This window comes from Diabrotica undecimpunctata, chromosome 3 (genome assembly GCF_040954645.1).
Source record: "Diabrotica undecimpunctata isolate CICGRU chromosome 3, icDiaUnde3, whole genome shotgun sequence".
Taxonomy (NCBI): domain Eukaryota; kingdom Metazoa; phylum Arthropoda; class Insecta; order Coleoptera; family Chrysomelidae; genus Diabrotica; species Diabrotica undecimpunctata.
In genome coordinates this window covers 153,944,742-153,972,656 of record NC_092805.1, presented here as the reverse complement: position 1 = coordinate 153,972,656, position 27,915 = coordinate 153,944,742, and the positions used below count along the sequence as shown (strand labels likewise).

The window sequence follows — 27,915 nt, the reverse complement described above, 5'->3', positions numbered from 1 at the left end:
CACATTCCGCTATCTTATGCATGATTATTTGCCATTCTTATTTTGCATTTGATGATATTTTGTTACTATTTGTACTGGATTTCATCCTTAATTTAGCAGCTTCTTCTCTGTTGAATGAGATCCAGAGTTTCATTTGTTATTCACTCCTCCTTTTTTCCTTTAGTTAAGATTATTTGTATGAAGCAGTCTAAGATTGAACTTTCCAAAAAAATCCAGTTATTTTATTTTCTTTTTAAATGTTTCATTCATATCTTCACATTGTATTAAATTTAGGTTTGTGTTAATATTTTTTTATAGTATTTATTTTATTTCAACTTCCAACATTAATGCTTTCCTTCTTTTGGGTTTTATATATTTTTTAGTTCGAGTTGAAATCTAGCAATAAGGGGTGCATCCGAAGGTGCATCCGCTCCGGGATATACCTTTACTCACTGGAATGTATTCTAATATTGTTCCTTTATTAAGAGCGTAGGCGCAAAATTTCGGGCCAATGCTTTTTAAATGCATTAATTTTTGTCGAATCCTGAGAAAACTAACAAATATTTTGGAAAAATTTAAACGTAGAATGAGTGATTACATTATTACCGGGGGTCGAAAGTCCCTTAGAATAAACAAAAAGTTTTTTTGAATGAGATCTTTGAAATTAAAAATCACACTAAATTTTCTCTTCTTTTTCACCCCTGTAACTTATTAAAATAAACATTATAGAAGTTTTCAGGGACTTTCGGCCCTCAGTAATATTTATTCTGCGTTTAAATTTTTCAAAAATACTGATTAGTTTTATCAGGATTCGAAAAAAATGAATGCATTTAAAAAGCATTGGCCCGAAATTTGGCGCCTACGCTCTAAAAATGAAATACATTTGTTTTTTGATAATGTTGTTATTGTCAGCTCAAGATCTCCAAATACACAGACGTCTTTTAGGAAGTGTGTAATAGGAAGTTTGTAGTATTAAAATAAAATTGTTTTCTTGACAGAATTCTGCCAACAATCAATAAAACACAATAATAAGTAAAATAGTTTTTTAATAAATACTCTCAGTAGTGTAACTCAATAGATAAAATTATTAAAAAACAAAAATGGCACAAATATATTTTGTTGCAACTAATCAGTAAACGTAACATGTAGGTAGTAAGTTAATACAAAAATAAATAACTTAGTTGGTCCCTTAAATGTATCAATCACAGCCATCAATATGCAAACATTTAATTTGTAAGGGTCACTTAGTGAACAATGCTTCTTTATCCGACAGTCGTCAATGGGTTGTTATGCGGATTCCTTGGATTGTTGGCTCTACAAGCAGAAAAACGACATTAAAATAAAAAAATTTAATCCTTAATACTTCGTTTTAATTATTCTTTTTAAAAATCCTTCATAGGTCAACAATAAATGGTCCCAGCAATATCAAAATAAAATTTTTGGGGAGTATTATTTACAAAAGACATACAAGTGCATTAATTATGAGTAAGAATTATATAATACATTCCTCCAAGAATAAAGTTTACGATTTTCTTCTTTTATTTCAAATACAGTCCACTTGTTTCTTTTGTATTTCGTATGCATCTAAAGTTAAAGTCGAAGGGTAGGAGCCAGCGTTGTGCTAGACTGAAGGTATATACAGTGTGGAAACCACCTACGGAATAAAATTGTTTGTGTCCTTATTATAGAAAATAATAAAGAACTCTGGGACACGTTAACTTTTAAATTTAAACGTGCGCTTTTTAAACATAAATTTAAATGTACAGGCTGATCCACGCAAGTCTGGCATAATCCATAATCCATATTTTTAATGAAACATCCTGTATGTTTTTATGTTTTTAAAAGATTCTTAACAACCTGATTTCAACGAACTGTATCATGTAGGGTCTATAATGAATAATACAAGGTCAAATTTTGAAATTAAGAATTTATCACGTGTTATCGGCTAATGGATTAAGTCCACAGTCAAAAGAAACCAACATCACGTGTTATGGTATTATTTTAAATTAGCTAAATACAGACAATGCACTTTTACTCTAAGTGTCAGTATATTGGGGAAAATTTCTGTTTAGTAACCATGTTAACATTTTTTGTCATGAATAGGTAAAAACTGTCTAGATAGTCTGCTAATTTAACTAAATCGGTAAATAATGCGGATTGTTATCAATCAGTTGTTGGTGTGTTGACATTTTACATTATAATAATAAATTCCTAATTAAAAGCTGATTTCTTGCAGAAATAAAAATGAAATATTTAACTGAGACCCACCGAATTGAGATTTTAATGATGATCGGTTACGGGGAGAATTGTAGAAGTCAAATTGAAGTAGCAAACTTATTTAATGAGAGTTATCCTCAGTTGCCTAATATTGCACAAGGTACTGTGTCGAAAATTTATGCACAATTCAGAAAACTTGGACATGTCAAACCATTAAAAAGAAAACCGAACTTCATTGAAGATGAGGTGAAAGTGTATATTTTGTGTCGCAGAGAATCCAACGTCAACACGTCAAAATAATGAGTCACACAACTGTCCTAAGGTGTCTCCATAAAGAAAAACTTCATCCATATAAATTGCCTTTTGTGTAGGAGCTAACAGAAGACGATCCAGATCGTAGAATGGATTTCTGCGAAAGAATGATGGATAAAATTAACACATATGAAATAGCTCTTGGCACAATTCTTTTTTCTGATGAATCAAAATTTACATTAAACGGAGAGGTAAACCGACAAAGCTGTACATATTGGTCAGCAGGACGGTGCAACACACCATTATGCTTTAATGGTGAGAAATTACTTGAATGAAATCTTCTTCACTAAATGGATTGGACTAAGGGGTACTATTGAGTGGCCAGCTAGGTCGGCAGATCTTACGCCTTTGGATTTTTTTCTGTGGGATTATCTCAAAAACAAAGTATATACAACACAACCAACTAGCATTGAAGACCTCAAAGAAAGGATAACGACATAAATACGGAATATTTCACCTCAAACTTTAAACAAAGTTCGGGACGAGTTTTATAGGAGACTGTGTTATTGCCAACAACAAGGTGGAGAACATTTTGAACATTTATTTTAATGTAATCCAATCAATTACCTCGGGTATTCTATGAATTTAATTTTATTGAAGAAATTATACTTAATTTCAAAATTTCACCTTGTATTATTCATAATACCCTACATGATATAGTTTGTTGAGATCAGGTTGTTAATGAGCTTTTAAAACATAAAAATATACAGGGTGTTTCATTTAAAATACAGATTATGGACTATGCGTGGATCAGCCTGTACAATTTATGTTTAAAAAGCGCACATTTAAATTTAAAAGTTAAGGTATCTCAACGTTTTTTATTATTTTCTAAAGTAAGTGGTTTCCACACTGTATACTTTATGATATCCTCATATGTTAATAAAGGCCATCGAATGTGCAGAAAGCAACAACACTCTTAATGAAAACTGGTCAATGTAGATGGACCAGTTTAAAAAAAAACAAATGGTTTGATAAAAGAGAAGTTTGATGGAAAAATGCACAACAATGATACAAAATTTACTAAGGATATGAAAAGCGATGAAAATGGTGTGAATATGATAATACGTAACCAGAACTAATGTCAAAAACTACAATTGTTGCAGTATATATTTTGAAATGTTTATCTATATACTTATTAAATCGGAAACAAAAAGATTAAAAAGGAGTATATTTTTAAATATTTGAAAAAATATAAACTATTTACTTTGTACTAGCAGTGAAAAGCCCCAGTTTATAATTAAAAACATGTACGGTTTTTTAAGGTAAATAATTTTTAGCAAACTTTCGCCGTTAATCTATGGTAAAAACTGGATTTTATCATTTGTAATTAGTTGGTAAATTGCAGTGGTGTGTAATCATTACTTGCCATAAGAGTTTTACGAGAAAGAATAGAGGTATAGCGAAGCCAGCTGCAATAACTTTTGTTTATTACAGGGAAGAACAATTTTCAAAAGATATCTGGCCCATGCCAATTATAGTGTGAAATGTCTGCTCACTCCTTTATCGGCTCTTTATCGCATCTACTTCACTATTACAACAGTCAGGCTCCGTCCTTATACTCTCCCCTGTTATTCCAGTATCTTACTCTTATCTTCTTCTTCTTCTTCCTCTTTATAAGCAATTCTGTTGGTTCATTGGCGGATTAATACTCTATGGAAGGTTGTCACTCCATCTTTTGCGCAGTCGTCCGATACTTCTTCTGTCGATTGGTGACGTATCTCTTGCTATTTTGACGACACGGATCTCCTCCATTCTGTTTATGTGGTTATTCCATTATTTTTTTTTCTATTTTATGTCCATTCATTTATAAACTGTACGTTACATTTTCTTCTAATGTCTTCACTTCTCTTTCGATCTCTCAGCGTATTTCCTGTAATTCTTCTCAGTACTCTCATCTCTGCCGTTTCCAGTAGCCTTTGCGTTTTGGCTGTGTCGGGTCTTGTTTCTGAGGCATATGTCATCATTGGTCTTACACTGGCTTTATAAATTCTTGATTTCATCTGTTTTATTGTGTATGTTTCGCCATATAGTGTTATTAAGGCATCCTGCCAGTCTATTGGCTTTTTGTACTTGATCTCTCACTTCTTTGTCCAGGTCTCCACAGCTAGACAGTGTAATTCCCAGGTATTTTATTTCTATTACTTGTTCAATACTGATGCCATCAATTTCTATTTTACATCTGGTTGGTTCTTTGCTGACTACTATTGATTTAGTTTTCTGAGGTGAGATTGTTATATTAAATTCTTTTGCTCTTATCTTAAATAAACCGTGGACCGGTCTTTGCAGACTATCTTCATCTTGGGCTATCAATATTACGTTGTCTGCGTAACAGAGTACTCTTACTCTTATATTGGCATTAAATATAACCTCCACTGCAATCCTCTGGGCTACGCCAATTTTACTCTCTAGTCTCTTTAAAACGTCACATGCAAAATGTGACGTTTGACAGATTGACATAATTTATAATAAATATATTTTTTGGTTGTGTGGTACAGCTTAAAACAGCAGTGTACTTTTAGATTGGCTGTTAAGTAACAAAATCCAAGTTACTCTTAAATATATTGTCAGTCTCTTCTTTCTATTAACCATTTTAGGAATTGACTCACATGTACAATTTATTTATTATTTGAATTTGTAACGTTTGAATTATCGAGCACCTTCTCACAGTCTATAAATATAAAATAACATATGCATGGTGATTGATTATTGAGGTAAAGCTCAGTAGATCACCTATAATAATAGATAGCAATAATAATTAATAACAAAACTTGTAGGCAACTTTGAGGTTCACATTACAAAGTTAGTTAAAATGTTACAGGATGTTCGATAATATAGTGGCAGACCAACTTTTTTTAATGACTGTATTTTATTTTATATCCAAAATCTTCTTTACTTTCCCATTACAACAATATCAAGTTTTGTTATGTTATACAGCGTATTTATAGTTATAATCAATTTTCTATGAAAATCGTAAAAAGTTCAACTCCCTTTATAATTAAAACGAAGCACAAAAACAATGATCTATATCCGCCATATTTTTTTAATGATTGTCAAAATTTTTAAACATGATTTTTACTAATTTTCTTTATATTGAATACAGGGTGAGTAACGCACGCACATTATGTTCTCATTAATTCCAAATAGAACACCCTGTATTTTATGTCACTATCGAAAAGTAGCATTATCATACTTCAATTTTTATTCCCTATGTCTAAATTTATTAGTTTTGAGTTATATTTTCATTTTTCAAAGCAAACTAATAATTAGGTGTGTAAATTTTTACAAATTTTAAGTAAGCCATAACTGAATTGTTTAAAACTGACAGTTCACCAAAATTGATTGTGTATAAGTTGTGTTGAGGTCTTTCTATAACATGCTCTCAGGTTAGCAAGCCAGGATATTCTTCTTCGTCCTGGAGCCCTTTTTCCTTCAATTCTACCTCGCAAAATGCATTAAAGTAGCTCGTATCTGCCTTGATTTCTCATTATATGTCCCAAGTACTGCAGCTTACGGCCCTTCACGATGTTGACCAAATCCGCAGTTGTGTTTGAACCATAGCTCAAAATCCTGAAGTTTTGATAGTTTCCGCCTCCAATGTCCACGTTTCTACGCTGTACAAAAGCACTGAGTACACGTTAACATTTAAGGAGCTTTATTTTGGTTTCTAGGGTAAGGTCATGACTCTTGAAAACAGAGCTTATAGTCAAGAATGCACTTTTTGCCTTTTCGATGCGGCATTTAATCTCTTGGGTATTGTCTCACGACTCATTGATTCTTCTTCTTCTCGTGCCACTCCTAGCGGAGATTGGAAATCATCATGGCCACTGCGACTTTGTTAGCAGCGCGCCTAAAAAGTTCAATCGAACACTCATTGATTATAGTTCCCAAGTAGTTGTACTGTGAGACACATTCAATTCTTACTTGGTTCACATACAGATTTGCTCCAGTTATATCCAGTCCATATGTTCTACTTGTTTCCGTTATTTTGTTTATTAAGTTTTGCAACCCTTCTATGGTATTGGAAAACACTATTGTATTATCTACATACCGCAGGTTATTGAGCTTGACTTCATTTATTGAGATGCCTTCATCAATATCTTTTAGAGCCCCTTTAAAAATGTGCTCCGAGTACAGATTGAATATCAGTGGTGAAATTATGCACTCCTGTTTCACTACCCTTAAGATTTTGACGTGATCTGTATTCTCCATGTATTCGGAGCACCGCTGATTGATTCCAATACAGGTTAGCTTTTATTTTTAGGTCTTTTATGTCAATCCCTGTCCTTTTCAGCACTTCCATCATTTGTTTATGATCGACTCTATCGAAAGCCTTTCTGTAGTCAATCAGACATGCAAAAACATTACAGCTGACATCTCTACATTTCTGAAACAATACCTGCACACTAAATAAAGCTTCCCTCGTACCAACGGCGTTAACAAATCCAAAATAATTGGGCGCAATTTGTTCCTCGCATTTCCTGTAAATTCTTTTGTGGATGACTTTTAAAAACAGCTTCAGCAGATGGCTCATTAGGCTTATGGTCCTATAGTCTTCACAAACTTTTGCTCCTGGTTTTTTGGGCAATCTTACGAACTCCGATTTGAGCCACTCAACTGGTATTTTTTCTACCTTGTATATTTCATTAAATATTTCCCGGTATAAGTCCCAGTGCCTTTCCATCCATTTGTCTGACGGCTGCCGTTATTTCTTCTGGTAGGATTTCGGGACCTGAATTTTCTTCAATGGTGGTTTCTTGTATTGTTCTAAGGTCGTGGAAAAGTTTCTCACAAGTATTCTTCCCATACTTTCTTTTTATCTTCTTTAGTTATGGTAAAATTGCCTTTTTATCATCTGTTATTTTCCCCTTGTTGCGTTTTCTGAACTTTCCAGCAATTTCCTTCACCTTTCGATGGACATTGAAGTTATCATATCGACTTTTACTCCTCTATTTCTTGATATTGTTTTGTTTTTTGCTTCTCTTATCTTTTTTCTGACGATGGTATGTATTCTCTTATATTCTTGGAGACTGTCTTTGTTTTTTTTGCTCTGATCCATAAGTTCAACTATTTCATCGGTCATCCACGATTTCCGTTTCTCTGTATCTTTTTTCAGGTGTTGTCCTGAAAGTTCAACTATTTCATCGGTCATCCACGATTTCCGTTTCTCTGTATCTTTTTTCAGGTGTTGTTCTTTTATTTCTCTCACTGTTTCTTGTATGATGGTCAGACTTTCCTTTATAGTTCCTGCATTTCTACATTTTAGCACCTTTCTATTGAGGTTTTCACTCATCTTCAGTCGAACATTGGGATTTTTCAGTTTTCTAACATCATACTTCTTCATCGACTCACTTGTAACCTTCTTTATTCTGACTTTGAAATTACCTACAACTGGTATGATCAGAATATATGTCTGTCCCCGGGTATGTTTTAACAGATGTACAGCTGTTCCTATACCTCTTATTTACTAGCATGTAATCAATCTGATTTCTTACAATCCTTCCCACAGAATCCTGTGGAGATTTCCAGGTGTACAGTTTCCTTAATTGTAGCTTCATAAAATACCTCCAACAAAAAGGGATGAGATGAAAGATAAAATACGAAATGTATTTCGAAGTGTTACTATTTCAAACTACTGAGAAAAATAACTACTTTACATAGAAAAATTCGATGCAAAGAAAATTAGCAATTTGAATATTTTGACAATCAATAAAAATCTGTGGCAGCACTGTTATTGTGCATTTTTTAATTATACAGGGAGTGGAAGACTACTTTACATAGAAAAATTCGATGCAAAGAAAATTAGTAATTTGAATATTTTGACAATCAATAAAAATCTGTGGCAGCACTGTTATTGTGCATTTTTTAATTATACAGGGAGTGGAAGTTGTAACGATTTTCATCAAAAATAAACTTTTATTGCTATCTATTATGATAGCTGATCTATTGAGTTTTTTCACACTAATCAATCACCCTGTATAAATATCTGGCTTCCGAAAAAAAAATGTCGAAATTAATAAGTGTATGTAACTGTTATTCATTATCGAATGTACGATACTACGATAGGGAGAAAGAACCATACATGCTTTCAAATATGCCACCTACGTATATTTCACAATACGGTGTAGAGTTAAAGCAGTGTGCGGGTAATTTTAAAATAAATCACACTGCTCGATACCTGTATATAGAGGACGAAGACGTAGATCGCGACCAAGATACCAAAAAGGTCTCACCTCTTCTCGAAGCTCGTTTTTCGTAAATGAGCGCTTGGATTATGTCATCTGGTGCCAACACAGTTTGACTTATTCTATATAGGATTCTGAAAAGAAAGAAAAACATTAAATATATATTGTTATAGTTGTTATAGTGACTAATTACACTGAACACAAGAAGCAAGTAATGAAAGTACGAGGAGTACATTAAAATTTTTGAGCATTATCTCAAGATGAGTCAAAATCTTGACTCATCTGTAACTGGGATTTATTCAGAGTAAGAAATCAGCAGACAGAATATTCGTATAACGGATACTGTGCATTTTTCCTTGCCTATACCCTTTGTGTTGACCATCCAAATTTATGCGATCGTCAATCTTTCCTCACATGTATGGCATACAACATATTTTGTTATAGTGAGTGTTTCCAGACTCTAGGTTCGAGCAGAGAGTACACATTGATAAAATACTTTCCTTTTCAGACATATGGATGTATCAGACTTCAATATGTACTTTATAATTTTCCAAATGCTTCCCAGGTATGACTTATTTTCCTTTAGATCTCATGTGTAGTCGACTGGTGCAGCACTGGTTAATTTAATGTTTACACATATAATATGGGTTTTACAAAACAGTAAAAGGTACCCTTAATTCATCGTGGCTGATCGAATTAAACAACCCAAAGCCATTTAAAAAATACCCTTTAAAAAGAGATAAAATATTAAAACGTGTCTTACCTTGGTAATATCGCCACTACGCATGACAATAAAGTGGCCATCCAATAATTAGGCTTCACCATGGCCATCTGAATTGTCCAATAGGTGCTCGGTAAACCAAAGCAGTTTATGCAGTAGGTGTCGTAAACTATTGAGTACAAATAGAAAGCTCCTATTGATAAAACTATTGACGCTATGTGGAGAAGTGTCTACAAAAAATAAAAATGATTTCTACTAAAAATATGTTCAATACAATACAATAAATTAAACTTTGTACAAAAAAGTTATAAAAAGGGCTAAAACCTTTTTAGATTATAATATTTTATGTTGCGTTTGGCAGTGATTTCACAGCCAACCATAATTATCTTTTTTTTTTTCGATGGCTCGATATTATCAAATTTTGTCATAAGAAATTATAACATCATATTCATTTAGATCAAAATGAGTTGTCGATTAGATTGTTGTTCAATGAAAATGAGTTTATTAAGACAATCTGTTAATAATAAATAACTTAATATACTTCTACAACTTACCCAGGAACGCATTTCAATGGAAGCATGTAAAAGCATCACAAACATACAACACGTGGTCGCTGTAGTTCCGAATTCGAACACATCGACGTCGGTATCGCTGTAGGCGTATTGACATATAAAAAATATAATTGTACTCTGATACAGTGCATCCAACATCGTCAACCAAAACGAAAACGATCTATAAACTTTTCCTAAACGCCCTCTTCTGTATAAATAGGGATTCTTTAAAAGGATTTCTTGCGGGGCGTCTTGATCATACACACCTGAAAATTCGGTATTTAGAACTAGTTGAGTAAAAAGTAATGCATATCAATAAAGTGTATATATAGCCACTTCAGAGTATTTTGACTTTTGTTCATTGACAGACATCAACTGAATATCTTTATCAAATGATGCTAAGTCAGCGACATGTCAGCATGAATTCAGTGATACCTTCTGCTAAGGGTGCAGTGTCGGCTTAGCTACGGGCAAATGTCAAAGTGTCCTGAAGTGGCTACATATTTACTATCTATTTCACTTCATGTGATAAAAGGCTTTTAGATATTTCATTAATTTAAGTCACAGCTTTTAGGTATTTCAATAATCTTATAATAAATTTCAAAAAAAAATCAAATTATTTAATAGGTAATATAAATAACATACTCACCAATGGCTAAAGGAGGTAGCGAAGTAAATAATAAATTATATAACATAAGATACATTTGGTCTATCATCACTGTACCTGAAAATCCACAGTACATTTGGTACCAGAAACACAGGAATACAAAGGCCTAAAAAAAATTAAACCGTATATTAAACCGTAATCTACATATCGGTGTACAGTATCAATAAATTAAATTATAGCACAAGCCATTTTTACAACCAGCCCTACCAAAATCACCATAATTGACTTTACTGCAACGTTGCGAAGAAAAAATAGTTAGTAATTAAGAACACTAAAAACTAAAAGTGTTCTACTTTTCACTAAGTCTATTTTTAGAGCACGATAATTGTTTCTGCGTCGACAGACCTTCATCAGGTGAATTATTTCGATCTCTTCTACAACTGTAGGTTGTAGTTGAAATGATTTTGGAGGGCAAAATTATTTTTGTAATAAGATGATCCTTTAGATTTAAATACAATTCAGGTTTATGCTCTCACAACTGGCGAGCAGTCATAAAGACGTTGAAGATTTCTACCAACAATTAGACAATTTACTTTGATCAGATAAAAGGCATATATCGAGCACAGTTTAATTAAATCTTGCCCAAGTACTTTCGATCCCTAGATCATCTTCAGGGGCATCTGAAATAAGCCAAGAAACGTTTTTTTATAACCAAAGAAATTGATTAACTTCGATAAAAACTCGAAGTTTTACGGTTGAAAAAAGGTTTTTTTATATGATTAACGTTTATAGACTTACTTCGTCAATTGTGGCCTATCCGGCAAGAACGAGATGTCATAAACATATAATTGTACATTACACTACACTACAAATAGACAAACAAACACTTTAAAATAATTTAAGGAGGGCTACATTGCTTGAAGAAGTCGGAGACAGAATGGCTCCTGATCTAACGGAAATGTTGGGGTGACATGTGACAAATGACAACTTGGATGAGCAGTCACAATCATAGATATGTGATCTGCACCTTTTTATGCATCTTTGCATAAAAAGGTCTGCATCTTTTTATCTATGATTGTGACTGCTCATCCAAGTTGTCATTTGTCACATGTCACCCCAACATTTCCGTTAGATCAGGAGCCATTCTGTCTCCGACTTCTTCAAGCAATGTAGCCCTCCTTAAATTATTTTAAAGTGTTTGTTTGTCTATTTGTAGTGTAGTGTAATGTACAATTATATGTTTATGACATCTCGTTCTTGCCGGATAGGCCACAATTGACGAAGTAAGTCTATAAACGTTAATCATATAAAAAAACCTTTTTTCAACCGTAAAACTTCGAGTTTTTATCGAAGTTAATCAATTTCTTTGGTTATAAAAAAACGTTTCTTGGCTTATTTCAGATGCCCCTGAAGATGATCTAGGGATCGAAAGTACTTGGGCAAGATTTAATTAAACTGTGCTCGATATATGCCTTTTATCTGATCAAAGTTCATTTATTCGAGCATTCAACCTTATATTTATTAATTAGACAATTTCTATCACAAAAAACCTGATGATTTTTAACTCCAAAATTTAAACATGCGAAATGAGCGACATATTTGGCAATTTGGCTTTGTTATTAGAAATTTTGGAACGCAAGAAACTCTCTTTGCAATGTTATTGACGGCTCAGAATTACCTAGATCCTCAAACAGATATTCACGTCTGTTTTATCGATTATGGGAAAGCATTCGACACCATCAAACATGACAAACTTATAGAACCATTAAATCTTTCAGGACTTGATACTAAGAGCATCCAAATTATTAAAAATCTGTATTGGAATCAACTAGTTCATTTTAAGTATGTCAACATCGTGGGTCAAAATATTAACATTACCAGGTGAGTTAGACAGGGCTGCATTCTTTCGAGGATATACGCGGAACAAATATATATAGAGATCCTGGAAGAATACAATGAAGGCGTCCAGATTAATGGCATACCAATAAGTAACCTTCGATATGCGGATGACACTGTTATACTAGCACATAATATCAGCGATTTACAGATTATGCTCAATAAAGTAAATAATATTACAAGCAACGAATTTTATCAAAATGTATGTTGATTACTAAGAACATCTAAAATATCGACTGGGATATGTCTAGGATAATAAGATCCGAATTGAAATAGCACGATCTCGATTCATAAAAATGTGGAAACTCTTAAGTAACCACAAAGGAAGCGTTAGCATCCCATGGCGCGCCACGTAATGTGACTTAAACTCTACGTAACTTGGAGAGAGTGACCAACACAGAGGTATTGAGGCAAATCATCAAAGTTAACGGATTTTTTACAACTGATAAAGTGAGGAAAATTTCATATCTAAGCCATGGACTTCGGGCTAATAAATACAGCCTACTTACAACTTATAGTAGAAGATGCGATTAAAGAGGGACGAGGATTAGGTATAAAGAAAAAATCCTGGCTCAGAAACGTAACAATGAAACGAAAAAATCCACTTGTAAGAAAAATAAAAAATGGTCACTGGGAACGCTTTTCGAAAGAAATGGAATATGATTGTTACAGTATACAAAAGGAAATATGGCGCTTCATAAGAGGTCAAAGAACGGAAGTAAAGGAACTAATAGAACCAACACACATAAAAAAAAAAGGATACGTGGATTGACTAAATAAAAAAGCTATATGCAGAGGAAGAACAAACGACGCTAGAACCGGAAACACCAGAAATTACCACAAATGGGGAGTTCGGGAAATACTTGAAAGCCTGAAGAACAGAAAAGCAGCAGGTAAAGACGGGATACCAAACGAGTTACTGAAATATTGTGGAGCAGCAATGACAGAACAATTAACATTAATTAATAAAATTATAAAACACAATAAAATACTGCAAGAATGGAAAACGAGCGAACTAATTCTACTATTCAAAAAATGAGATAAAAACAGCCAGAAAACTACAGAGGTATAAACATGTTAAATACTAAGCTAAAACTTACAACTAAAATTGTACAATTGCTAATAAATCAGAGAATAAGTTTAGCAGATGAACAACAGGGTTTTCGTAGTGAAAGATCGTGTACAGATGCAATATTCGTTATAAATCAAATTACTAAAAAATCACTAGAGTATAATAGACCAGCATTTCTGTGTCTGATTGACCCAAAGAAAGCGTTTGACAGAGTAAGACTCAAAGATGTAATACATCTTCTGTATAATAAAGAAGCTCCCCTAAATATTATAAAAACTATCGATAACATCTACCAAAACAACAAAATGGAAGTCAGAATAGATTTACAACTTACAGAACCTATAGAAATAGGCAGCGGAATAAGACAAGGGGATTCATTGAGCCCCATGCTCTTCAATTTGATCATGGATGAAATCATCAAAACCGTTAACAAAGGAGGCGGATACATAATGGGAAATAAAGAAATCAAAATACTCTGTTACGCAGACGACGCAATATTGATGGCCCAAGATGAAGATAGTCTGCAAAGACTGGTCCATAGATTTAACATAAGAGTAAAAGAATTTAATATGACAATCTCATCTCAGAAAACTAAAACAATAGTAGTCAGCAAACAAGCAACCAGATGTAAAATAGAAATTGATGGCCTCAGTATTGAACAAGTATTGGTTATAAAATACCTGGGAATTACACTGTCTAGCTATGGAGACCTGGACAAAGAAGTGAGAGATCAAGTACAAAAAGCAAATAGACTGGCAGGATGCCTTAATAAGGCTATATGGCGAAACAGACACATTAACACTGAGATGAAGTCAAGAATTTATAAATAAAGCCAGTGTAAGAAAAATAATGACATGTGCCTCAGAAACAAGATCCGACACAGCCACAACGCAAAGGCTACTGAAAACGGCAGAGATGAGAGTACTGAGAAGAATTACAGGAAATACACTAAGAGATCGAAAGAGAAGTGAAGACATTAGAAGAAAATGTAACGTACGGTGTATAAATGAATGGACACAAAATAGAAAAAAAAAGAATGGAATAACCACATAAGCAGAATGGAGGAGACCCGTTTCGTCAAAATAGCAAGAGATAAGTGACCAGTCGGCCTAAGAAGTATCGGACGACCGCGCAAAAGATGGAGTGACAACCTTCCATAGAGGTATGAATCCGCCAATGAACAAGCAGAATTGCTTATAAAGAGGAAGAAGAAGATGAAACGTACGAGAATGGTTACAAATACAGGAAACTGTTAATATATGCGGCACAAAACAAAGAAGCGCATCATATGAGAGTCACCAATCTTCGGTACAAGACGGAAGAAGATATGATAAGATACGAGGATCGTTAAAAAACACATCCATTTTTTTTTCATCATAACTTTCTGTCGCTTATGAACATTATTAGTGTACAACAAAAAGGTACTATTTTTACCAAATCGCATTTGATTATATCTGGTCTATCAATCGAGAAAATAATGGACCATTCAAACCTCGTATACTTGTTTCCAGATTTACTAGTTCACAGGGATATAATCATAATCTTTTACTATTATCTACGCATATAACTAATTAGAAAAAAGCTATTATTCGATTATTAAAACTATTTTTTACTTACAGCATTTTTATAAAAGAAGTACAACACCATTCTCGAAAGCCTATCATAGCTCCAATGGCCGTGTACCAACAAGAAATTTTCCAAATATTTAAACCTAGACAGTGCAAAATCTGCAGCCATGACGGCTTGCATTCCTTCTTGACCGGATATACCTATTCCAACGTCCGCTGTTTGAATCATCGACACATCATTGGCTCCATCTCCTATCGCTAACGTTCTTTTCTTAAGCTCTTCTTTTACTACCCTGAAACACAAAATACTGGCGTTATTAAAAAGAATCTGTTTTTGTTTGAATTAGGCAAATGTAAATGGTAAACGCGGCAATAATATGTCTGACATGATAGAGGAAATCTCTTAGTAGATGAAGCAATTAATGTGTATCCACCATACTGACAAACAGTGACGTAAATAATACACGAGCCATTCTATGACACGTGTTTCACTATAGCTCATAGAACGGCTGGTTTGACGTGATGTTAATATTCCTTCTCGTATATTTTTTACACATAATTTTATTTAAAGTAGAAAGTTGCAAATTATTTCTATATGACGAGCGTTCTTAGATACTTTATGAAAATTATCAAGAGCCATCTAATGTCCTCTGAATTAGAGAAATAGGGTATGTCATTATAGTAGGTTTGCTTTGAAATGTTACAGATTACACCCACATCTCTTTCTAATTTGCCAGGTTTATCGTGACCTGCATGATTAATGAGAAGGTCACGTGATCGATAAATCCGGCCCATTAGACAGAGATGCAGGGACTGTTTTGCGTCAGTTTTCTCTGTCACACTTGGGGAACGCCACTTTATTGCAGCAGTCAGTCTACATTATATTATATGTCTATGGAGATGCATAAGAGTCTATGCAAAAAACTCAATGCATAGATAATAACGATGTTATGTCATCGAAACATCTACTACTCTTTGTTAGTAAAAGGAATACATATTTTTCGCTGTTGAAAGGCCCAAAATATTCTAAAACGTTTTATTCAATTCCCGAAAGTAACTGCATTTTTAATGTAAAGCGAAACGAATAATCAATTTGAAATACTTGAAATTTTACTTACCTAACTATATAAGCTTTTTGAAGTGGAGTCGCTCTACAACACAACACAGAATTGCAGTAAGTCGTCAATTTTAAAAAAGGCTTGGTTAAATTAGCTCTCTTATCTAAAATAAAAGTCAAAGTTTTTCCATCTACAGCTAAAGCTCTACTCTTAGGTTTAATGGGTGGCTGAGACGTGCTGGCGCTAGTCGATGGTCTTACTTTAGTATCAGATTGTAGTTCTCCCATTTCTCTTTCTTGACGCTCTATATCGGCCAGATACACATGGATGGTATTCTCAACGGCTTCCTTGGATCGTGCCATTATTTTAAGCAGTTCCATTTGCGGGGAAAATAATTTTGCTGAGTAGGCAATGTTTATTGCGGTTTCAGGTTTATCGCCTGTAAGTACCCAAATGACGATACCGGCTGCCATGAGGTTCGAAAGGGTTTCCGGAACACCTTCTTGCAGCCTATCTTCAATTCCTGCAAGAAAATATTTACACATTAATTTTTTATTGTAATAATTGTAATTATACTGTAATATTGTAATTATTATGATATAATTGTAATTATTATATGTTATAAGAAGCATTAATAAATCTAAAAGTCAAACGACACCAAACTTGTAGTCTTACACATTGTCTCAACGTCGAAGCAACAAAGAGACCGCGAACACATAATTAACACCCAGAAAGAAGTGATGTCTAAAAAAATTTTAGAAGAAACTAACAGTTTTAATCTCGTTAGACTCCTGCTTAACAAACAAAAAAAAACAAGTACTGGATATGGTAATAATAAGAATAAAAGAATATCCGACTTAAGCTAGAGAGAAACTACTGAGAATGATTTAATATAAGCTTACATTTTGTCGATTTTTTTTAATGATTTTATAAGCCAATTTGTATGTTTCCATTATAATTTTGTTTGTTTTTAATTATTCAATATGTGTAATATGTATTATAATATTAGATTAATACCGAGTATTCTGAGAAAAAAATCGAATAAAAGTAGAAGCAAACTTTAAATATACAAAATAAAAGTACCTGTAGCTCCTAGTAATGTTAAATTTGTTTCGATACTATTAAAGCTATCTCTTATCCTTCGTTCTAAATTATCTACACTAAGTTCTAAGTCTTGATGCTTTCTGTTCCACTCATCATATTGATGTTGAGCCAGAATCCTCTTTGCCATTACTAGAATACGAAGACCTTCCCTCGAATAGTTATTTATATGTTGTTGAGTCTTGTTGATTATCATTGTCTGTTCCGAATCATCCTCGAATGGAGTTAATTGCGGTAATATGGAAGAATCGGCACCTAAAAATAAAAAATTATTAATAAAAAACTGTAAAATATATTATTTGTAGATTGTAACACCCACGTCAAAAAAACGCCAAGTTAGTTTATTTTATTTTTATTTGGCTCAATTTTGTAAAACATGCCTTTTACAATCTTTAATATGTATGAATAATATAGTAGTTACATAAAATTTTAAATACAAAATGACACATTGTAAATACGAAAATGATATTCAGGAACAGAGACCCCTGATTGCGGCCCTGTGCGTTAGAGAAAATCGAGAAGCCTTTCCGTCGAAAACTCTGATAAAAAAGCCTAGAATTTCGGATTTTCGCATATTCGCTGATTCGATCTCTGCCTGATAGGTATTTCGAGAACATTTAATTTTCATTAGATAAACCAGCCGAGACAGCCTTAGATTAGATTAGTATTAGCGAAAATACGTATCAGTGCGAATTGTTTTATAAGCAATAATTATTAAAGTGATTAGTACTTGTAATAGTTGTAATATAATTAATTATTAATCAAGGAATAAAGCGGCTTTTGCAGGAACAGATCCACCATAGATAATGTAATTGACCTAGAGTCCGAAATACATTAATCATTTGTAATTGAACAGGAACGTCTTGCTGTCTTTTTCGATAAAAGAAAAGCCTTTGCCATTGCTTGGAGATACGACATTCTTAACACACTGAGTCCTTGGGTTGTCAAAGGTAACATGCTATATTTTATTCATAATTTTCTTAACAAGACACAATTTAAAATTAAGATAAATGGTACAATATCCACACTAAAGACCAAACAAATGGAACACCTAAAGGACCTGTTATTAAAAGAAAACACAGTTAAGGTTTGATTTCACGTATAGTTCCTCTGTATATTCATTTATACGTATTTCATCCTAGCAGGAATCATCAACGTGACTGGTACAGCTCTAAACGTGAAATCAGATCTTTTCCGTCAAAAAAAGCAACCATAAAATGGCTACAATATAGACGCTATAGCGACATCTGGGAATAAATCATCAAAGTAGAAATGCGAAGATTTATATTGACTAAACCAAAATTCAGATTTTTGCTTTAATCTGTGCCTTCCACTGTTGGAATGCAACTTTTAGATTATTCATATATCTCTTACATCTTTTAGCATGTGTTACATCTGTTTTGCCTTGCAATTTATCGAAGGCACAGATTAAAGCAAAAATTAGAATTTTGGTTTCGTCAATAGAAATCTTCGCATTTCTACTTTGATGGCCTGTTATTAGTTTAACGCTATTCTTAGTAGCGATAAACCAAATCTTTCCAGAACTTGTTAAGGTGAGCTTATATGCTGATGATTTAGTTATATATTCAAGAGAAAAAAATATTCTTTCTATACAGAAAAATTTACAATGCGCAATAAATCATCTTAAAAACTGGTCGAAAGCTCTGGGATTGCAATTTTCTACAACCAAAACCAAATGTATTTCATTTTCAAATAAACAGCACTTTACAAGAATGATCTTTGATAAGAAACTATCTTGAAAATACCATGTTATGCAAATTAAGCAATTGTTAAGGTGAGCTTATATGCTGATGATTTAGTTATATATTCAAGAGAAAAAAATATTCTTTCTATACAGAAAAATTTACAATGCGCAATAAATCATCTTAAAAACTGGTCGAAAGCTCTGGGATTGCAATTTTCTACAACCAAAACCAAATGTATTTCATTTTCAAATAAACAGCACTTTACAAGAATGATCTTTGATAAGAAACTATCTTGAAAATACCATGTTATGCAAATTAAGCAATCTTGTCAATCTGGTATAAAGGTAATGCGAACACTGTGCAATCGTAATTGGGGCTGAGATTTTAAAAATTTTATTTATATTTACAAATCACTAGTACGATCAAAACTGGATTATGCATCAGTTGTATACCCAATTGTAAAGAAGACACTTCTTGCTCAACTAGACGTCATATAAAATACAGCATTTAGAATACTTACAGGAGCAATATGTACTAGCCACATTAAAAGTTTAAAATGTTAACCGGGGAACCACCCTTAAATTTCACAAGAATGTACTTGTCATTAGCATACGCATCATCCATATGTGCGATAAAATCGCATCCTACTTTCCATCATACTATCGCTGACCGTTTCAAAGAAACATATAAATAAAAAAGAACGAACCCTCTCTTTTACGAGAGAACCAGAATATCTCTCTCTCTCCATAATATTCAATTCCCAACATTTTTTGATACCAGAATCAAAACCAGATATCGTAAAATACATAGATAGGACGTATGAGGTGGATAGGGCATATGACGCGGAGCTATTGGTCAGAGAAGAAGAGGAAGACGCAGAACAGAGTTTCTTGATAACATCGATAAAGATCTAAGAAATAGGGGAAAACGTGATTGGAGAATGAACGCGATGGATAGGGACGAGTGGAGAGAAATTCTTGAGGACACTAGAACTCAAACAGGCTTGTAAAGCCAGAATGATGATAATAGTACGAGATCCCACTGCAATATCACTACGTTGTTAACGTAGTTAGTCAGTTACATATATTTAAAAATTATAACATGGTGGTCAGTACTTCTCGATTCTTATTCATTCTTCTGAGGACCTCCTCATTTGTGACTCGGTCAGTCCACGGGATCTTAAGCATTCTCCGATATAGCCACATCTCAAATGCTTCCAGTTTTCTGCACATATCTTCGTTCAAGGTCCACGATTCAACACCATAAAAATGGACAGAGATGACGTAGCATCGCAGCATTCTTACTTTTGTATCACGAGAGAGGTTGTGACTCTTCCCATCCGATTGAAGGTGGATCTAGCTTTTCCGATGCGTGCTCTAATCTCCTGGTTGTTGGTCCATTCTTCATTTATTATAGTAGTTGTAGTGCGTCAGTCTTTCTACAGGGGATTGGTTGACGTAGAGTTGACCTTCTGTTATTCTTTTCTTGCTAATTATCATAAGCTTTGTCTTCTTAACGTTTATTGAGTCCATATTGTTGATTAATTAAATGAGTGGTAATTAATTTTTGAACAAAAATTTCATTCATTTATTTTTTTAAATAAAATACGCTGCTCATGACGTGAATTCATGTTTTTATATCAAATTAAATCTAATTTTTTTAATACGATAATATAAGGTTGCCTGAGAAAAAATGGTCGCAAATTAGGGTTGCTAGCTGTAAAAAACTCGAGTGAAATGCCGACTGTCAGTTCCGGGAATACCAGTTAAAGTATGCGTCGATCGATAGTGTTAATAATATACATATTATAAACATACAATTAAAAATACACTTTTTCATTCTTCTAAAATGCTAACTTTACTTTAATCAACGTATGAACAGTATAACGAGCTTTAAAACTTGTGTCAGAATAATCTGACACTCGCCATTCTTGTCTACATTATGAACGTAGGGATCTCGCAATGATCTTCGACTATAATAAACAAATCTTTAGGATTAGGAAGCTTCTCTATATGTACCTTGTACTTGCGCTGCGAACTCTCCTTAATATATAATTTAGTACTCTACAAAATCCTTTCATTTCCGTTTTTACAGTCATTTTTTGCGTTAGATTTGTATCACCTCGGGTTTCAGCAATGTAGGCCATTACTGGTTTAACAACAGCTTTCTTCTTCTTCTCGTGCCATATTCCCATTGGACACTTTGGACAAGCAATGAAATAAGCAGTTAACATATTGTTGTCCAGGAATAAAAAAAGAAAGAAAAAGGAAGATATCGGAAGGGATGGAGTTAGAAATCAATGGAAGAGACCAGGAAACGCATTTACCTTATGCTAAAAAGGAAAAGCAAGTAGCTGAAAAGGATAAAGCAAGTAAGGATAGATGGACAGATCCTAACATTTACTTTTTGTTGTTAATTATTTTAAAGTGTTAAAGTTAATGGCGGGTAACAACTATTTTCGAGGGTGTTTAACTAAACTAAAAAAACTGTCGCTACAAACTAACTTCCATAACAAAATATTATTTCAGCTATATCTAAAAATATGGTTTATTATACCAACTTACCTTTCGTGTATAAAATGATCTGTTTCGTATGCGGATGCCTCACAATTATACTCATTCTTTTTCTTACGGAGTCGAAGGGCAGCACGTTTAAAATCTCGAAGTGCATCTTTCCGTTTTCCGCCGCTTCTACGCAAACAGACGTCGGAGTTCTTTTCAATAGCCGCGTTCCATAATTGTACGCCGTGTCCACTAACGCCAACTCGTCGGGACTTTCCGCTTCAAAAATTGGTTTGTGATCAAACGGAGAAGGAGTCGTTGATGCGTTTAATTTTACCTTCTGCTCGTCGGTCAGATTGGTGCATTTCTTCAGAAAACCTACTTGTGAAAATAAGTGAATTAGTTTGAAAGTTAAATACAGCCCCAAATTGTTTTTATTTATTAAATATTATCGAATATCTTCTGGGAAATAAACAACAAAATATGAATCTCAAGTTATTGTGGCATTTTGAGATTAATTTTTTTTTTCCAAATCCATCAAGAAAACGAGAAAAGTGGTGCGTCACAAACATTAAAATTGCTGTTATAATTTAGCATGTTCTGACGTTGATCTCTACTGCGATGATGATGACGACGGCATTTTTATATTATCTCCATCTACTTCTGTTTGTGGTAAGTCCAATGGTGACGTTATTGACACCAGAATTGAACAATTAATGGTTAAGCTAATGAAGATGTTCCTTCTATATTCTATCAGATTAATTCCTCAACTGAAAGAACAGCTAAGAATAATCCACAAGAAAACAAAGTGTCTTGGTATAACGGACTCCAATGGTTACCCTAACTAATCTTACTGCTGAGCAAGGATTTCAAATATCTACTAGACAACGGACCCCTGAAAGAAATATTCTAGCCACAAAACCAACCCATAAAAGCCAACCAATATTTTGTTTTGAGAATTTCTTTTCTTCTTACGTAGTAGAATAAATTGTTACTCAAAGAAAGAATTTATAGGATGTGCAAAAAGACAGCCAAACTACAGAAACATTAACCAAAAAGAAATAAGGGCATTGTTAGGGTCTTTATTTTAATGGGTTTGCATCCTTTACCAGACACTGATTTAAATTGGTCAAGTGATCCATCTTATAATAATCCTGTTATCTCCAAAGTTTTTAAAATAAGCATATTCGAAAAGTTAATAGAAAATGTCCACCTAAATGACAATTCAGCAGCTACAGAAAGAGTTTCACCTAACGTTGACATATTGTACAAGATAAAAGAACATTCATAGTTAGACTAAATGAAATTTTTAAAGCCAAAGTCAACTATGGAAGTATATTTTCCATTGATTATATGGTGAAATGCTAACCAGATATTGAATATCTATTGTTTGTTATTAATAAAAATCTTCGTACTTACCGATAGGCATATTGAGCAATTTCGGTCGTGGAACCTTCGGCAGCGCGGTGGCTTCGATCGTAGGAACTTCGCAAGAAGGTGATGATTCTATAGAATCTATAGGCGAAAGCGTAGGGTTATGCTGAAGTCTCTTAGTATCAAATAAATATGTATTTAAAGGGGGAGAGGGAGTTACCGAACGTGATTCTTCCAGACGTGAGTACTTGTCGTTTGAAGACAGTGATTGCGTGGCCGTATTGGTGGAACTGCTCTCGCTAGAGTTTTGATCTAATTTGTCATACGGAGTTTCCTCGATAAAACCTAAAATATATTAAAAAGGCTCTAAAACTGTTTTCTTGTGACATGTCTAAGTTAAATATTATGTTTATATGGGGTTGTCACAATTGATTTAAAAAAAAAGTTTCATTTTATATTTATTTGACGTTTCGATTTCGACTTCGGAAATCGTTTTAAAAAAAGTTAATTTTAAAATACTGAGCGCTTATTATAACCACGTTGTTTGTAGTTTGTAGGCATCGTTGCCTCGATTTTGTAGGCATATAGCCATGTTTTTAGTTGATAATCCTGAGGGTGATGTTTATACCCTCAGGATGACATCAAATTCTGATTGTTTTGTGTGTTCATGTATTATATTTTATGTATGGTGTACTATGTGTTTATGTATGGTGTGTTGTATATGTATTATATGCTTCTTTGATTTTTATCTTTTCATGTCTGTTTCTTTCATGACTATTAAGCATCTTTCAATTGTACTCTGTGCTCATTATCCCAAGCATGTTTGCATATCTGTGATTTGTCGAAGTAACTGATTTTTATGTACGTTTCATGCTCATTTATCCTGACACTTAGTGGTCTTGCGGTTTGTCCCATGTAAAAATTGTTGCACTCACAGTGTATTTTATGCATGAAAAATTCACAGGTCTAACACAATTATTTTCACGTCATGACACTTTATCCAAGGTGTTGTAGAATTCATCTTTGTCGTAGTCTTCCTTTTCTTCCGTAGGTGCGTGTACACTAAGTAAGCTACAATTCAAGAATTTTCTTAGAGATGAGTTGTCTATATTTTTATATCGCTGAAAACTATTTTAAAAATGATCCAAATATATATACAAAAATTCGAACGAACTTACCACTGGCGTTCATGAGATCATGATGAGGATGTTTTGAACAAACTACAGTGTTGCAGAGTGCCAATAATAATAAAAACTCTTGAATCCTAGCAGAATGGTATGATTTGGTAACATCTGAGAAGATCCCTTCCAACTGCAAGTCAGAAATCAATCGAGTGTTAACTGCAACCGAGCAATTTAGGATCGATTTCTCAGGGTTTCTAAAAATAAGCAATAATTAATAACAGAATAGAAAAAAAGTAAAAATTATTAGGTTCTTAAAAAGGGTGTTAGCAGTAAAACAAGTCTCCACGAACCGCTTCGTGGAGACCGATTTACACCTTTTTGATCACTATTAAAAATTGGTTGTTCCATAAGGACCGGACCTAATAAAATAAACACAAAAACAGGAAAAAAGGTATTTATTCTTCATCAGAATCTCCTTTCAGCTCCATACACTTTTCCCAGGTATGTACAGTAAGTTTAATACTCTTTTTATAATAAAAACTATCTTGCTCCTTAAAATAGCCATTAGATGTTACCATCACTTCTTCACGGTTGGAAAATTTGTATCGATTTTTTCACGTTTAAGAACGAAACATGATCCTAGGGGCCTAAATCTGCCGAATAGAGTGCATGAGGTAGACATTTAAACTTTAATTCATGAATTTTGGCCATTGCAAGAACCGATCCGTGAGCTGGCTCAATGTCTTCATGAAACAACACTTTTTTCTTAGCTAAATGCTTGATTTCTCCCCTCAAATATTGCAATATGTTCGCATAATACTCGCCGTTGATACTTTTCCCCTTTTTAAGATAGCCAAAAAAATTATCCCAAGCGCATTTCAAAAAACCGACCATGATTTTGCCTGCAGATGAATGATCGTCGACTTCTCTGGAGTCGGTTTTCCCTTTTGAATCCATTGTTTTGATCGTTCTTTTATCTCGGCTGTGAAGTGATGAACCTATTTCATCCATGGTTATGAAATGGTGCAACATTTCTGCTTTGTTGCTATGAAACTTTGCTAAACACTCAATTGAAACACCTTCACGATACTATTTTTTCCAAAGTGTTAGAAAACGCAGCACCGTTTTTAAATAAAAAAAAAACAAAATTCGGTTATTTTTATAAACCATTGCTACATAAGCAGCTGAAACATGGACTCTCAAAAAATCGATGGGAATAAGATCAAAGCCCACGAAATATGTGTCTATAGAAGAATTCTACGCGTGTCTTGAATAGAACACAGAACCAACCTGTCAATTCTGGAAGAGCTTCATGTAATAGCTATTAAAAAAAGTAAACCGAACATATCTAATTTACTTCGGCCACATAGCTAGAAGAGCCAGGGCCATGGAACTACTGTAGAAGGAAAGATAGAAGGGCGAAGACCAAGAGGAAGATCTCCAACAGGATCAAATGAAGACTCTGGTGGGAAAATCCCTACATGAAGCCGTCCATATGGCACAGGATCGCAGCCAATTGAGGCAGCAAGCCAATAATATTTAGAGTGTCATCACGACCTGATAAGGGCTCAAGGAATGAGGAGGAGGATACGTATGTATGTATTTAATAAAGAACAACTTACCCGGCTGTTTCATTTTCGAGTAGATCGTGTTCGTAATCAATACCGGCTATGGCACATCTTCGGAATATCATACGGTTCTCCGTCAGAGTACCAGTTTTATCAGAAAAAATATACTGGATTTGACCGAGTTCTTCTGTTATATTTAAGGCACGGCATTCAGTCCTCTTGTTTGTTAATGGATCGTAGAGATCAGCATTATGGTGAATATGGTAAACTTGAATTATCTTACACATTTCTAGAGTTACGTATAGAGATAAAGGAATCATGATCTAAAACAAAAATAAAATTAGATACAAACTAGCAGATATTATATTTGTTGAATTCATTCGAGCAATTTAATCCTATTATCTGTTTATTCACCAGTTATTGAGTTTCTTTATTATACACTATACTATGAACATACTATGGTATGTTATGTTATTTTCAACCACTTGTTTATTTCTGTATTTTAGTTTGTTTTCTCAATATTTTACTGTCTTTTTGTTGATATAGCTTCCATTAAAAAAAAAACGCAAGAAAATAATTGTGAGTTGATAATGGAACTTTTAAAAATCAATAAAATGGTTCTGACTGGAAAAACGAAAACCAACAGAAGCTAAAAAATTGCACAGTTGTGACAGCAATTTGTTATTGGAGCCAATTCAGTAGATGATGTCAGATGTTACTGTCAAATTAAATAAATGTTTGAAAGAACAGTAAATTACATTTTATGTAATTTTATGTATGAGACAATTCATCAAATTCACAATACGGAAGAGTGTTAAGATCCGATATTGAAATAAAGCAAAGGTGGTATGAGTACTTTAGAAAGTTGCTAAATGAAGACTACCAGAGAAGAGACAGATCATGCGGGACCCCAAATAAGAATGTAATACCTTGGCTTCCACATAACGAAAAATGGGACACTATATCAAGAAAGTGCTACAGGATACAGGTCAGTTGGTTTATCTGGAAACGAATGACTGGGGTACTCTATGATGTAAAAATCTTAGGGGAAGAGCTGAAAGGAAAGATATACAAGAGTGTGGTGAGGCCTGTATTGGTATACGGCGGTGAAGTACGGCCTGTAAAGATTGTTCAGGAAGAAAAGATGGAGGTAGCTGGAATAAAAATATTCCAGTGTATGTTGGGTCTAGAACGGACAAGATCAAGAATGACGTGATTAAGGAAAGAGCTGAGGTGACTACAGTCTCAAAAAGGCTTTCAAAACAAAGACTGCAACGGTTTGTTCACGTCAGATGTATAAATGAGAAAAATGTGGGACGAATGATTCAGCTGTTAGAAGTTGAGGGAAAGGGAGGTAGAGGTAGAGATTGAGAATTGTAATCTTCTATACGTTTTCCGAATTTTAGACTTGTATGTAATTATTTATGTAGATGATACACAATAGGGCCCAATATTTCTAAATTATTTTCGTTTCTACGGGCCGATACGGGATGGTCTTATTTTAATATTAAGTTGGTTTAAAGTAGGAGCGTTTGTGCGATAAGTCGTCCAGGGTATTCAAAACATTCTTTTCTAATACCACATCGTACATGCATCGATCTTCTTGCACTCTAATAACCAAAGTATCCAAGTTTTGGACACCATACAGAAATATTGAGCAGAGCAATGTGTTTACTAGTCACATTGTTGTTGCTTTGGAGATATATATATATATATATATATATATATATATATATATATATATATATATATATATATATATATATATATATATATATGTTACGAGCAAAGCCCGAAATTGGACAATCCTAACATTGTACACAAATTGAGTTCGAATCGATTATTATTGACAAGCGACACACCAAATCAAAAATTGAAAAATCGAATCGAAGAAGAAATTGTTCTACAATAGAGATATTGTTAGTGAAACATTTCAAAGCTTCAAGAGATAGATACATCACTATAATATAGGGAAGATGTTTGTAAAACATCTTAGATTTTCAAGAGATATGTATGATAATTTAAAATAATTTAATTGTATGAATCTAAAAGTCAAAAACGCTGATTAATTATGGATTTATGTTTGTTTGTCGTTAATAACAAATCGTAAAAATCGATATCTGATATATTATCTCAAACTTTGACGTATGGCTACTTATTGAAATTCGAACATTGTACAGCAATTCCTTTATACAAAGTCCGCCGATTATATATATTTCGGAAATTGTACAGTAAAAGGGTACAATGCTTGAAGTGGACAAGATTTTCTGTACAATGCTAGGATTGTCCAATTTCGGACATTGCTCGTAACATATAGATATATATATATATATATATATATATATATATATATATATATATATATATATATATATATA

The 27,915-nt window shown here is 33.5% G+C and overlaps 1 protein-coding gene across 3 annotated transcripts in view; it reads right to left on the bottom strand.

Annotated features, from left to right (window-relative positions):
* Positions 1–1,007: 1,007 nt before the first annotated feature.
* The window catches only part of LOC140437615 (phospholipid-transporting ATPase VD), a 181,842-nt gene continuing 154,934 nt past the window's right edge, over positions 1,008–27,915 (bottom strand). The window contains exons 7-18 of one of the 3 annotated variants that reach the window (XM_072527224.1): positions 25,592–25,860; positions 24,024–24,223; positions 22,891–23,190; positions 21,535–21,852; positions 17,247–17,519; positions 16,224–16,686; positions 15,155–15,398; positions 10,612–10,735; positions 9,966–10,228; positions 9,454–9,641; positions 8,684–8,824; positions 1,008–1,293 (exon numbers count right to left, since the gene is read on the bottom strand). In XM_072527224.1, coding sequence (XP_072383325.1) covers positions 1,242–1,293; positions 8,684–8,824; positions 9,454–9,641; positions 9,966–10,228; positions 10,612–10,735; positions 15,155–15,398; positions 16,224–16,686; positions 17,247–17,519; positions 21,535–21,852; positions 22,891–23,190; positions 24,024–24,223; positions 25,592–25,860 — 2,835 coding nt within the window. In that variant the 3' untranslated portion in view covers positions 1,008–1,241. The remainder of the gene's footprint in view (positions 1,294–8,683; positions 8,825–9,453; positions 9,642–9,965; positions 10,229–10,611; positions 10,736–15,154; positions 15,399–16,223; positions 16,687–17,246; positions 17,520–21,534; positions 21,853–22,890; positions 23,191–24,023; positions 24,224–25,591; positions 25,861–27,915) is intronic. The other 2 variants (XM_072527225.1, XM_072527226.1) reach the window with 2 other exon arrangements.